Source organism: Lepisosteus platostomus, chromosome 3, assembly GCF_059453375.1.
Source record: "Lepisosteus platostomus isolate fLepPlt1 chromosome 3, fLepPlt1.hap1, whole genome shotgun sequence".
NCBI lineage: Eukaryota > Metazoa > Chordata > Actinopteri > Semionotiformes > Lepisosteidae > Lepisosteus > Lepisosteus platostomus.
This window is the reverse complement of record NC_142613.1, coordinates 10,877,912-10,893,056: the sequence shown is the minus strand read 5'-3', so window position 1 is coordinate 10,893,056 and position 15,145 is coordinate 10,877,912. Positions and strand designations below refer to the sequence as shown.

Here is a 15,145-nt window from a genome sequence, read left to right as displayed (position 1 = left end):
TTTCTCATCTTTATACATCCTTTATGGTATCAGGGTAGCCGGAGCCTATCCCGGGAAACAAAGGATTGGATACTTCCTGGCCAGTAGAATGGAAACTTTGGGAAACATTATTATATTAAGAGATGTTTCAATGAAGAGTGATTTCCCTACTGACTTAAATGCAAACAACTGACTTCTTTGCTGTTGGCTTATATTCATCTGACAATCCTCTGTTCACAGTGTTGGCATTAACAGACTAACATGAAGCTTAATACGGTTGTTACACAGAACCAGCTGATGTGGCTGGGCTTCCAAGTAAGGCATAACGTTTAAGGAAGAGTTGTACTTTATCGCAATAAACAGCTCTTTCAACAATATGCAGTCCAAGATTTTCTAAAAGTTTTCCTTATGGGGAAAAAAAACTTTTAGGTAGTGAAGGAACAAAATAAGAGAAAGGTAAAATGCCATAAGCTAGATGCAAAATGTGTTTTTCAAATGCAGTGGGAAGCAGCAAGCTCAATTACACACAAACACAACAGAGCACTTTGGTTATGTAGAGAGAAGTTTAATACACTACCTTCAACAGTTCGATGCTTTCTTTTGCTATGATTCAGAAGAAATTAGTTCTTCATATCAGAAGACTTCACAAACCTGATGTCTTGTTAAAGTTTTTTATTGAAAGTTTCAGATGCATGAACCTTGAAATTTGTAATCACCGCAAAAAAAGCTCAGAATTAGAGGCAACATTCTGCACGTGAAAAGGCTATAAATAAGAATGGTCCTTTAAGTTAAGCTTGTATTTTTTTCTATTCTTCCCAAAAGCTATCCATAAAATTATGCTGATAATATTCTTTCCTATCCTGACCTGTGGACATTTCAGCAAAAGATTAGCAAAATTTTAGTATTAATACCCACTGGGACTCTCATGTCTTTCATGCTGTTGCCCCAGTTACACTACAAAAATGTAACCTTAGGAAATGCATCAGCTGAAAACGTCATCATTCCCAGTTGGGAGGCCTGAGAGGTTGCTAAAATGCCATTGTAATTCAGCTCATCGTGTTTATATTGATGAAAAGTGGGCAAATGAGAACACTTCACTGCATTTATGGGTTTCATTTACCGTATACAGGAAACTAAAACACTAACTGAAATTCCTGGAAAATTACCAACAGGTAAATTACTTGACTAATTTTATGTTTGCTTTTAATGTCATTTAAGCAGTTACACGTTTTTTAAATGCAACTAGAATGCTCAAACAACTTCAGCAAAAACTGAAGCATGTTAACTGCAAAATAATTCAGATTCATTAATAAAAATTCATTAGGAAATAATCCAAAACCTGTTATATCTATGTCCGTTAAATTGAGGTTTTACTATATATTGTTCCACTTAAATTACCATCAGTTTCCCAGTCCCTTCTAGACTAAAAAGTTACAATTTTGTCTTACCACCTCTTCTACTAAACTTCAGCATGTTCAAAGAGATATTAAGAATCTGAGAATGTTTTTTTATGCTCTTCTCCTGATCTGTGCTTTCATACAACTTTATCCTTGGGTTCTTTTGAAATCTCCCCTGTCTTCAAGGTTTAATCTTTGCTTGGAATATTCATTTAGGATGGTCTCAGCAGAGGGTTTGAATGCTCATATAATTATGACTTTTCATATGTTTTTTTTTTTTGTTTTGAATGTGTGGAGGAGATTATATAACAATTAAAGGTCTGAATACTTCTGCAAGGCACTGTAAGTCAAAATGACCTGATCTTTAATTCTGGCACTGAGCTGATGGAATTAGAACGCGGTCACTAACGTATTTGTCATTCAGACTGGTCAACACCTAGCTTTAGGGCGGAGTTATAGGTCAGGTTGTTTAAAAAAATAATCTCTCAAGCCCTATCAAAAGCAGCAAAGAAAATCATTCAGATTCTTACTCCACATCTGGTAAGGGCAGACCACACCTCTTTTACCTGGTTTTAAAATCTTTCTTATAAATTATACTTTTTATGTGTGGCTATCTTACATTCTAGTTATCGCTGCTTAGTTAAGTGTGCCCATGGCAATCTGTGTATCGCTTTTCTAAATGCTAAACAACTTGCTATGCTCCAATTGCAGTCCATGCTCAAGACCTGGTGCAGTGCTCTGTGGTGTATGGTGGGGTTGACAGCAGGAAACAGCTTGGCGTATGTAAGCTTGCAAGAGCAAGAGCAGCAGCATAAGGAGAGGATTTTGGGAAGGTGGTTGTGGGGTTTTTATCATTTAACTTACCGCTCTGGAGGGTCTGTCGACCCCCTGACAGCACTCCCAGGGGTAGAGTCCCAGTTGGGGTTAACCCTTTGAGCTGCAGCACACTCTCACTCTCCTCTCTGTGCAAACAAGAAGACACTACATATCAGCCATCCACTGTGGTCATGAAATTCCATGCGCCCAGATAGAGAAATCCTACCTTTGCTTATAATTAATTACTTTTGCAGACATATCCGTCGGGGGTTGAGAAGTTAACATTTCATTTTGAATGTAATATTACACATTTACATTTATATCACATGCTTAACAGAGTGGTCAAACAAACTGAACTATGTCACTTAAACAAGTGAATCAAAAACAGTGCAAAAAACAGTAGTTGTAAAGTCTTACTATGATGTGTACAATATACAGTATTAACACATTCTAAGACAACAATGAAGGGTTTTTCAAGCACAATCATTAGTAAATGATGCTAAAATGTTATCCACAGCAGAGTTTCTTCCAAATGCAAAGTATTATGTAGGGCCATAGGAAACTATCATTTTATATTTATCATTTCATGTATCATGAAATTTGACTCAAACTCATGTATACAGCTTCTTCACGAACACTGTAACATTTGCTTTTCGTTCTTAGTTTTACTTAGTGTGATAACAGAGAGTGCTGAACTCCAGACTCTGTGCTTGAATCTGTGGCCTCATATCTCGCACATCATGTCAGAAAAAACACCATTGAAGCCACCGGTACATTTAAACACATTTTAGTAATTATTCAAACAAAACAAGCAAAACTAGAGCAGGTCTAAATAGGACACAGATATGCAAACGTCAGATCACCTCTGTGTAAGATGAGGTAAGGTGGTAATGGTTGTGATTGTACCTGCTGGAGTACATCACATTCTCCAGACCACAGGGGCAGCTGTGATTACATAATTCTTATTTAAATTAGTAAAAGTCAGCAAAATATAACATTAACAACACAACACAATTCAAGGGTATTCTATTGTTAAAATGATATTTCTTTCTAGATTAAAAGAGCTTTGCAAGAGCACTTTGAGTCTTGTACTTCATAATTATGGAAAATGAGATTCTCGGATACTTGGAAATCTTCTTCTCTCCTGCACTACCTTCAGATTAATTCATTGTTTTTGGCTTAGGTCTTGAGGTAATAACACAAATCATCCTATGCCTCAACCTTTTAGAATCTCTAGGAAGGTTCACCAACAATCCAGAATTTTCTGGATTTTTCTGGAATTAGGTTCTGCATGATCATACTGAGTTTTGTGGTGCTTTGCAGACAATGCCAATTTTTTTGTCAATTAGTATAAACACTTTGGTGCAGTATTTTGGGGATTTACAAAAAGAAAATGCTAAAATAAAAAGTTCGACAAATTCTTTGGTAATTTTTTTCTAATTTTCAAGACCAAAAACCAGTATGATTATCATGCCTTAACAGATTATACAGTATGTCTTTTGACAGCCTTTACCTCCAGACAGAGAAATGTTTATTCAACCTGAGCTGTGCTTATCTCTGCTGGTCAATTAAATGGAGGTTTTAAGTGATAGAAATATCTCTGCTGTCTGACCTTTCAGAGTGTCAGCACAGGCAGCATTTCTCTACTTCCTTCCTGAGGAAAGGCTGCTGACAAAGGTGATCCTTATCAGTGACAACCAGATGCCCTGACCGGAAGTGACTACGCAAGCCTGACAGGTTTCAGTCATTGGAGCAGACATTGTGTAGTTCACATCACCATGACACTCAGGAATTCCCTGCACCCAGGACATGAATATACCTTTCTGATTTTACATTGGTTCAGACTGTAGAGTGCTATGGTGAGTGTTCTACCACATAACAGGGCTTGGGAACACATGCAATGAAGCAACTATTGCAACATGTGCAATGAAACTAATTATTTTGTGTTTTTCTGGCTGGCAGTGTGAAAGAAAACAATCAACAATTTTGTTTATAATGTTATATAAGATCAGTCCCTCAAAACCTTTTAAGGACAAAAACTGAAATACCTGAAAGGATAAGCAAGGTTAGAGAAGACAATCCATTTATTGCCAAGTTAAGATTCTAGTTAAGTTTCAGATTCTATATATGTTGAAGAGCTATTTTCCACCTATTTGGTCTTAGCAATGTTTATTAAACAAAACATATTGGATATAATAACATATTAAACATAATATTACAATCTAATTAAGCTTCCTTCTACATGAGCTTTCAAATTATTGAACAATAACATAATTGTACACAGCATTCTTAAAATAAATCAAATAAAAAGCCATTACTTTGTAACTGTACATTCCTTTTTAAAAATGTTGGTTTGGGTAGCATTCTGTTAAAAGTTAAATCAGAATCAGTTCTGTTCTTTATAATGCCTTCCTTGTTGCAGTTGGTCCCCCAGGTTCCTCAGAAGCATACTGTCACCAACAATGCTGCATTGAATTCATACTGGGACTACTACATTTCGATTTCTGCCACTGGTTGCATGTGTTACTAATTAGGATATGTGCATTTTATTTCCTCTTGAAACCACGGCATAAAATACAAAATGTATTCCATACCTGAGAACAGAGAAGACTCTGGCCATTTTGCCAATGGCTCGGATTTTGTTCCTGATGACCTCCTTACGAACTGCTGGGGTGCCACCTGTCACAGAGAAATAAAAACACATTTTATAGTGTTCACTGAGGCTATTTTTTCAGAGCCTTTACATGATGGATGGAGGTAGTAGGGAATACATCAGAGCAGTGAAGACTAAAGATCTCTCTGAGCTCCTAGTTCCCCATTGTGCCTCTAGTGTCCAAAATTACACTGACCTCTCTTATTTGAAACTTATCAGAACCCAAGACTATTCTTAAACATGGATCAAATCTTCTACCAGGTCTCGGGGATAGACTTGTATCTTTTTAGAACCTCACCATTCATTTACCAATTTCATCTTTCACAGTTCTCACACTGATTTTCATTTGTTTGGACATTTTGTTTTTCACCTGCTGTATGCCATCAGCTGCTCAGTCCTTTCTTCTTATATGCTTTCTATCAGTGCTACTGTCCACTTTCTCCCACACACCTGAATAAGGTTCAACAGCCGAAACAGTACTCTTTCTGCTTTTCAACACAACTCTACTGGCGCCATGTTAAATTGAGGATAAACAAATATTTAACACTGCACTGCTAGCACAATGTGTACCAAACAACTGCACCACACAGTTCTTAAAAATGTGTATCAGTTTTCTCCATTATTCCTAATTTTAAACTTTCTCTCAATACACTGTACATTTCTGTACATTTGTATCCCTAAAATATAGTGATTCTGGGAATCACACACTTAAGCTGCCAAGATGCATCACCTGAGTTAGAATGAGAAGCAACAATACCAAAAAAAAAACCATAGAAAGGAAATAAGATGAAATAAGGATGATCCACAAATTAGTATTCGTATATTAAAATAATCAGTAAAGTAGATTTCACATTCCATCTAATGTCATGCAACTGCAGTATAACAGTGTAACAACCACAAATGGAGAGTCAAAAGAACTAAAAATCTGATTTAATTTAAATGGTCCAAAACATGTCTACAAAAAAATGGCTTCAGAGATCTTATAGGAGCACAAGGTGCTGACAAAGTCAACTCGAAAGACTAAGTCAAACCACAGAAATAAGCATAAGAACACCGATATTAAAATGAAAAGCAAATCATTTCCAAGAAAGGGAGGGCCTTCTTGTAACAGAGAGCCTCCAAGACATGAAAACCCACAGAGAAAGTGTGTTGTGGATGCAGAAAGATTATTGATCATTCAAGAAAATTTCTGATACTTTGTGGTGTTAATTGCACAGATGGCCTCTTTGTACTTGATATCTTTCCTAATTAGGGACTGGGAGTATGAAACATAAATATAAACTAGATGGATATTACTTTAGAACACCTTAGTGACAGGTGTTCTATAGGCAGAAAAACAAATATGAAATCACACACTATTAGAAATGCTGCATATAACAGTTTTATACCTTGTAAGTTATTATATGACCTGTACTCTTACTCCAGACTTTGCATTTACATCACAAGGCACAAATCATTTAAAAATAAACTCAAGAGAAATCTTTATAAACTGAAACCCCATATTAAAATCCACTGGATTGTGGTACACTGTGTGCTCCCATTCTACAGTGTCATCTCAGCTTGCAGCACAAATTTATACAAGCTCTGTTACATGACGAAGCACATTTTGTGGGACATTCTTGGAATGGAATTTTCAAATTCATGTTAGCACACTTTTTCAAAAATAACCTTTTTTTGTTTTTGTTTACAACATCACATAGGATAGCAATTCTCAGAAAATAAATGGAAACAGTATGCTGAGGATTTTATACTTTTCAATGGAGGACTTTTAGCATTAAATTATTCTTCTATTGCTACTGATCAAGACACATCTTACAGTACATACTCAGTAATTCCTAAATATAGTAGTCTCACACGACACATCTGCAGAATAAGTGCAAGTGGATAGCTGCGCCAGTATGCGTAGGCTGCAAAGGAACAAGTTAAGGTTTATTTCATGCTGAAAAGAGAAGAAGAGAAAAACAATGTTTCGGCTGTGGAGCAGGAGAGAAGCAGAATGAGCAATCAGGTGGAGTGAAGTTGAGAGAGGTGTGAAGTCAAAACCTGCAGATGAATAGAGAGGATTAGAAGGAAATGGGTCTGTTGTTGAGAGAAGGGTGTATGTGTGATCCTACTTTCAGGATAATTTTGGTTTTGGACGTCTTTCTGCAATAGGAGTTGAGAAACCCTTCTTTGAGAACGCAGACGGAGAGCGTGACATGATCAGCATGATCATGGCCATTAGAGGTGAAATGAGAAACTATCGGCTTGGAGAAATCTTTGATATTCACAGCCCTGACATCTTCCCTGAAGTTCCAAAGTTCACATCAAAAATATTTTGCAGAATAAAGCTGTTCTTCTTGGGGATATTGATTTAATTGACTTAATTGACAGGACTGCTGTGGGAAGACCGAAGTTTTCTTGGGGTTGTGGCAGGCAGGGTTTCTTTTAGCTACATTCGGCGGTTTGGACAGCTGAGCATCTCTGAGGGTCCACTGGGACAGGTTGTCAAGCACCAGGCTGTATGGCAGAGAGAAACTGCAGGAGTAGAGTCCAGTCCATCACAGCAGTCTGGCACAAAGTGACAGCTCCAGCTCCAAGAGGGAGTGTCAGCTCAGAGACAGACAGCTCCTTTGCAGACCCTCAGCTCATTCAACAGAGCCCAGAACCAGAAATGCTACTAAAGCTTTATGGTGTATATACGCAACTTTACTGTTTCATGTACAGCAACACATTTCATTGGTAATGTCTGGATTGCTGTTGCAAATTACAATTGTTTAGTGGTGCAGATCACAGTAGTTTTGTTATCCATCTCTTCATGACAAAATGCACAAAGTGTACCAGTACAATCATGCAGCTGCCTTCTTTAGATTGTTTACTATCCACTGAAGGGGAAGATTAATAAACCCAAGACAAGCTAAATATAATTTATTAAAGACTGCCTTATTCATTTTGGACTTTGGTTTCAAGATAGAGATAATAATGAAAAATAAAGATTTACTTTTAACTGCACAGTTGCACTATCATTAACATTGCATTAACCTTTGTATATGTTTCAAAAGCTGTCAAATGGTTGCACATTGAGATCACACTTTCCTAAAATGTACGACCTTCAAAAAGCTAAACCACAGTGTTTTTTCAACTAATATTTGCGTACTTCCTTAAGTCCTTATCTGACTTTCAAGTTATCAACAAGGAAGCTTGTTTTAACACTTCCTCATTCTGTACAAAACTTTCTTTCTTTCTTTCTTTGCCTTTACAAGACTCTAAAAATAATTATATAGTGATCATTGAAAGAAATGCAGTACTTATAAGTATGATAATTTAAATATTATCAGGCAATATTATTTGTAACAACTGTACTGACATTTTATTGAACAGACCTGACAAGTGATTATGTTGATCAACCTTGTTGAATTCAAACGCTTAACAGGGGAAAGTAACAAGCGACAGTAGTTGCATGTATGGGCATTAATGGAGCAAAACATCTGGAGTGCATGCTTTACATTAAACTGTAGATGCGGTCTTGCTTGATTCTGTTAGATTGTCTCATTCTTCTTGTAGAACTTGCACAACCTGCACCTGGTTCCACAACCCTATATGACACACGTTGTCCCAGCTCAGCCGGCTATTGTCCAAGGCATAACTGTCACATTCTCATCTTGCACAAAAGCAACTGTTAATCTCACTGTAAGGACCAAAACTGAGGTCCCATTACTTGATCACTGTAGTGCAGTGCAGTCAGGTTTGCATCAATCACAAGTGGAGTTCTATAATGACAAGATACATCTGCCAGACCCATCACACTCCAAACTTCCTCTTGGATTGGTTTACTGTACACAACAATCAGCAATCATTATTCTGCATGTCTGCACCTGTTTTGCAGAAGTCCGTCAAAATGGTCTATGCAAAACATTGATTCATCACTAAGAAGACTGCTCAGTGAATCCAGCTGAGGTACAGCTCTAATATACTGCTGACATGAAGAAGCTGTTCTCTTGATAAGCAGGGCATACCATCTCCTATTATCTTTCCTGATTTTTTAATGTTTTGACATTTTATAGGTTAAAACACCATCACCTGTGTCCAATCAACAGTCTCAATAATGAGACAATTTAGGACTTTCATAACCGTTAAAGTTATTCAAGGATATCACAGTCATGAATGATCAATTAATTAAACTAATACCAAAATTTAAATCAATATAAAATCGCAATATTCTTTATTTCTTCAAAACCATAAATGCATAAGTAATGTAATAGATTTCTTTTAGTGAACCATAGAGAGCATACAGTGACCTGAAACACTTTCAAGAGCTGCTCAAACAGTTCCTCTTTTTGCAATTCAAGTGCAATAATCAAGAAATTGACCAAACCTTTGCTTTTATGAAAAGAGCTCCTTATTGCAGCTCTTTCTGAATGCTCACTTTTTCACTAAAGCTTTTTAATTTTAGAGGTGTCAGACATGATTTTCACACGATGTAAACCAGTGTATAGGGATACTCTACAGAAAGCAGAGCACCGTTACCTGCTAGGAAAGACAGGGTCTATTTTTAGCAATCTACTTATTCATATTTCAGTTCATTGCTTTGATACATTGCCTTTCAACTGCATTTCTCTGTCCTCTGTGCTGGAGTCAGAATATGAGAGCAAAGTGGTTATTTAAAATTAATTTAAAAAAAGTCTGTAATATTCCAAACAAAACAACAGAATTTATTAATTGGTCACTACAGTTTTGGCATTGGGTAACATGAATCATCATGTTTGTTAACGCAAGATGTTGCATGCTTAACTGGTAATGGGTTCCAGGAAGCCTCATTGTGGAAACATTGCATTTTTAAACAAAAATTCAAAATACAAGGAACGATTTAATGTTTGAATCACACCAACTACACCAAGTTGTACCAAACCTAGATCTGCAACCTGATCACTGTCACATTTCTGTTTAGTTTTTAATCTAGAAATATGACCATACAGATCATCATACATTTAGGTTAAAAACATTTAGTTATGTGTTTAACATTTTACAGCATATCACACCATACATATATTGAAAAAATGCAATATGCAAAATATATTGAATTCTGTAGCATAAGTTGGAGTTGCTTCAAACAACACTAAAAGCAGTAAAGTGTCAGCGTTAAAAATTTAGAAACCACACTGCATTTTCCAAATCGCTGTTCACTCTGTGTGCAGTTAAAGCTGTAAGTAGCATTATTTATTTTTTACTGTAATTAATGGACAGCCACAACAGTTAGAAAACTCTCTGGTTATAAGGGGAAAATGGGGAAACACATGCTGGTTTCTTTCTTTGGAAATAGTCATTTTGTCCTCTGACCTTTGTGAGTATATTCCAAAACACTGGTAGTTTAAGAGATTCAGAAAAGCTAAAGCTGTCTGTATACTGCAGTTCACTCATATTTTTCACTCATCTGCAAGCAAGTAGTCTATTTTTTAACTGAACTATATACCACGCTGCTAAGATTTTCAAGGGACTAATTACATAAAAAAATGCTACAGAATACAGCAAGACTAAAATAAACTGCACCAATATGACTTTAGTCACAGGTCAGTGATTACTACAAAACATACAATGTGTGATTCTGTGTTTTCCCTACGTTGCACAGGTGTGGTTTGTGTTTCAGGAACTGCCTTACTTACAACTAAGGCCTTACTTATTTCTGATTAAGGAAACTGATAGATATAAATTCTTTTGATGTTAAGTTGTACTACCAAAGTTCACATTAGTACTTTATCTGTTCAGAAGAAAACGCTTTGTACAGATCACGGCCATCCCACATTCTGTACTGTGAGCTAAAAAGAAATCTCTGTGGATGCGTTCTCTTAAATAGTTACAGAGGATTTAATTTTGAACAGTATGCTCCAAGTATGGAATTCTTCAGATAAGAAAAAACAGTTCATAACTCAACTTGACTTTAGTGTTATTCCAGCTGAATTCACATAGAAATCCTCCACAATTTCCTCATCTTTGTGTCAGGAGCTGTAGTCTTGCAAGGTCTATGCATATTGACTGTCAACTTTTAAAGAAGAAAGTCTTCTTATCCATATCCTGTCACCTTATAATAAACTAGTGTAAAGTGAATTTATTTTCTTTTCCAGTTCTGAGTGATTTGAAAAAGCAAAAGAAGATCTTATGTGTTTGTAAACCCATGGTTTCAATGGTCCATTCAATTACTACATTACCCTTCCAGCCCACATCTGAGATGGGGGGATGACTATTAAAAAACATCCTAATGAATGGTGAGAGAATTTTGAATTGAGCGGGTATGATTGATATCAGTGTCTGTTAAAACTGGCATGACTGCAACTCTGACACCTTTTGACTTGATTTTGGTGTCTTACCTTCACAGGTGTCATCTCCCTCTGACATGAGTTCATCATCAGAGCAGATGTTCAGGACGTTCACCAGCATTTCTGTCACTGCAGCCAAAAATAATTACATCTGAGTTAAATGCTATTTGTGGTGCATAGCAAATTTGTTTTCATTTTTGTAAAAAAATTATGAGGAGAGACTGGAATATTAACCATTATAATTAAAAGTAAATGCTGTGAGGAACAAAATGCAACACTTTAAGAAAAAAAACAGTTTCCATTTTGAAGACGTCACCACTCCAATATAGTTCACATTATGACACTGGTGACATGTGGATAAGTTGGAGGCAAAGATCCTAATGAAGCTGAAAGAAGAGTAAAAAAAATACTATTGTAGTGACTTAGGTAGACATTCCAACACAGGAAGTTTTGAAACACACTGTGAACTGTGTAATGACCAAAAACAAAGTAAAGCTAAAACTTTTGATTCCTGTGAGTAGCAGCACAGATTTACTAGGAGTCCTTGATAAGAAATGGAAAAATAAAATATAAGAACGGTTGAACTGTGATTCTGCTCCATAAAAGAAGAACAGAAGTTACTGATAAACTATCCTCAGTACCTTGATACAGCTTGATGTGAGTCTACAACCTGTGATAAGTTCATTGGACAGAAAAGTTGGATAAAAACAATTACAACAGAACTAGCCAAACAGCTTTAAGGTGACCCTCCTCAGTCAACAACAGTGAACAGAAGATCAGTCACATGAGAGATGTGACAGCCGAAGTTAGAAAATTTTAAAACAAAGTGGAGACCAAACAGCTAAATTTAATTGTCACAGGCTGGTTTCTCCCATCATTTTGCTCTTGTGCAGATTTTGGGTTAGTACTTTCTGCCTTTTCCTTCTGGTAATTATGAATAATGCAGCAAAATAAGACATTGGACAAGATCATTAGAGCCAGAGCCTTTTGAGCTTTATTGGCTATATGAAGTTGTATTCTTCAGCTGGTCCTTAAATCCTTCTGCCCCTCCTCTATACACATACAGGAGAGCTCTATGCCAGTAGAAACACAAGTCCAGACATCTGCAATGGCTCTAAAAGCACACAATGAGCAACCATTTGAAAGAAGGGCAAGGTCCTGTGTATAGCACCTATGGCCAAAGTGTATATACTTCTGCATAAGTACTCTGTATACAGTACCTATATTATATATAGATGTGCGAGCAAAGAGGTGTGCGCACAAGAGCAAAATGATGGGAGAAATCAGACTGTGATAATAATGTTTAGCTGTTTGGTCTCAGACGTTACATATTGGCACATAAACTGGAAGACGCATAATAGGAGACCAAATGGGCCTCCACTTTGTTTTCAAACTTTCTTACATTGGCCGTCACATCTCTCATGTGATTGATCTTTTGTTCACAGTTGTTGACTGAGGAGGGTCACCTAAAAGCTGTTTTACCAATTCTAATGTAATTATATTTTATTCTACATGATCTGACATGCTACAATTAACTGAGAATAATTAATGAAAAAGAATATACTGAAGTCTGAAGGAGCAGACATCTGTAGATCACAAGCACAGTGGCAACTTAAATTACGGTTAATGTGCATTTAAACTTCTATTTTTCAAATGAATCTTGGTGAAACAGCTAGTTCACCACATGGATCTCACATAAACCAAGTTAACACTTTGAAAAAAAAATCCTATTCTCACCTCTTTCCCTACCTGCATATCTGCAAGGAAAGATGCCAGGAGTGTTAGGCTGGTGCGATTACCTTTCTCCCCAACGAAGGGCAGGGACCACGTGAACACATCCATGAAGTTGGGCAGCCAGTATGGGTGGGGGGAGCAGTTGAACTGTCGGATGTTCATCACATTGTTCTCGTATTTCAACACAGCAGCTGCGAAGCAATGAGAGGAACCTCTAAGTTTCTCTCAATCACAAATTCAAGTGGAATAACCACTGGTAGAAACCCTTTACACTGCTTCAATCAATATACTGTATAACCAGCTGCTGTTTCTGACCACATGGTTACTCTGACATAATTCACTGTAGCACAGGTTCTTTAGGCAAGATACCATAGACCTGCAAGGACTGACGGAATAAGAAAAAGAAGAGTCTCTGGTCTGAGATTACACCACCTGCCCTGTGCCTGAATTTCTGAAACTACATAAAAAACTATAACATCAAGCACTGCAAAATTTGTTGTACATGGATCTGTATCACTGCAAATCATACTAAGGCATGGGGAAAAAACAGTAAGCTGTGACAGTACAGAAGAGAAAAAAATATTAAGTTTGGATCTCATGGTGAGAAGTGAATTCCAGCAAGTGAAGCACTAAAGTAACATATTTGTGTAGAAGTGAGGTGTTCACACACTGTGGTGTGACAGTACACCTTGACAGTGTTTTGAAATCTGATCTGCATCTGTGAACATGCCAATTCGCACGCCCCCAGATTGGCACATTTAGATACTGTGCTGCCAGGAAAGAATCAGTCACACAAAGCGTTGTCTTCAACACCAAACACCCCAATCCTCATACACACCTCCACTCTTAGGATGAAACACGAATCTCGGGCCACAGAATGGCCAGAACCTTGATTTAAATGCATTTTAAATTATGGATACTTGTGACTTCCTAACAACACCCATGGCTATTTTGTTACATGCTTTTAAAAATAATTAAACCACATCTTACAAAAAAATAAATATATATTGATTTATTGACTCAAACTGCAGTCCGACTGCCTGTTTCATATGATTTTCATGTCATATTTCATATGTCTTATTTCTTCTCATGAACAGTCACTACCAGTCACTTTTTCTTCTTCTTTTTCTTATTGGAGATATCTTTTATTAAGTTATTTTGATTCTAATCAAACTAACCTTTGTTGTTGTATACGTCTAGGTAGTTTGGTGCAGAAAAAATTGTAATTAGTGAGGGGAAACCTGTTGTCTGGCTTTTTCTGTACATTCGGTACCTAGGAGGGGAAACAAAAACAAAAAAATTGCACTCGACAGGCATTCAGTAAATACAGATGATAAGATAACAGTGAACATGTTCAACTCACACAAATAGTTAAATCCAAAAAGCAAACTGAAAAAACAATCATGATCAATGAGGGTTTTTTTTCTGACCAAAGCTTACAATCACAAACATAAGATACAAGATATAAAATGTTCAATACTTATTTTACAACCTTTAAGGCATACAGTTGCAGACAGAAATAAGCGCAAACTGAAAGTTTGCATCTTAAAGTATTTATAGCCACTTTTGTATTAACTGAGTTTTCAACAAAGCTATGCATCACTGCCGCAGAAGATCATTTTATCTAAAAGAAAGCACTGTACTTGATAACCCTTTTTTCAGTTGTTTTCAGCAGTACATGTAAAAAATAACACAGTTAAAACACAATAAAATGTTGTCATTTGGTCATTACTATCTTGACATCTCCTACACTCCCTTTTTAAAATGGCATTTCCCTTTGTGAACAGCAGAAAGATTGATTTGTCTTAAACAGTGCCAATTTAAGGTTTATTAGCAAGTGAAGGTTGCAAAATCATATTGCCTTACCCTGCATCTTGAGCTTCATGTGCCCTTATTACTGATAACAAGTTATTATTTAGCAAGAATTCGCATACTGCTGGATAACTGCAAGAGAAAAAGGGAAACTTGACAAAGCAAAAACAGACCGAGTGACACAAGACTCATACTCTTTAACATCTCTGCATCCCCAAAACCATATGTGTTTTACAAGCGATACATGATATGAAAACAAAAATGTAAAAAGCCATAATGAATCAAGTTGCAATAATTTCTTGTTGAGCTGTATTTGTTTATTTCTTTTAGACTTTTGCTCTCTGGCTTTAATAGTTGGGTAATGAGCTGACACTGTGAGTTTTTCTAACCCAGCTAATGACTGGCTTGGATACCCACTGTCGCGGGGAGTGGCAAGAGCACACAGAAGTGCTCTTCATGTGGCG

At 36.6% G+C, this 15,145-nt stretch overlaps 1 protein-coding gene across 2 annotated transcripts in view; it reads right to left on the bottom strand.

Annotated features, from left to right (window-relative positions):
* Positions 1-15,145, bottom strand: part of ppp3ccb (protein phosphatase 3, catalytic subunit, gamma isozyme, b) — an 80,890-nt gene that overhangs the window by 11,714 nt on the left and 54,031 nt on the right. For both annotated transcript variants that reach the window (XM_088624478.1, XM_088624479.1), the window contains exons 7-12: positions 14,736-14,813; positions 14,048-14,142; positions 12,935-13,060; positions 11,187-11,264; positions 4,787-4,871; positions 2,241-2,338 (exon numbers count right to left, since the gene is read on the bottom strand). In XM_088624478.1, the coding sequence (XP_088480604.1) occupies positions 2,241-2,338; positions 4,787-4,871; positions 11,187-11,264; positions 12,935-13,060; positions 14,048-14,142; positions 14,736-14,813 (560 nt within the window). The remainder of the gene's footprint in view (positions 1-2,240; positions 2,339-4,786; positions 4,872-11,186; positions 11,265-12,934; positions 13,061-14,047; positions 14,143-14,735; positions 14,814-15,145) is intronic.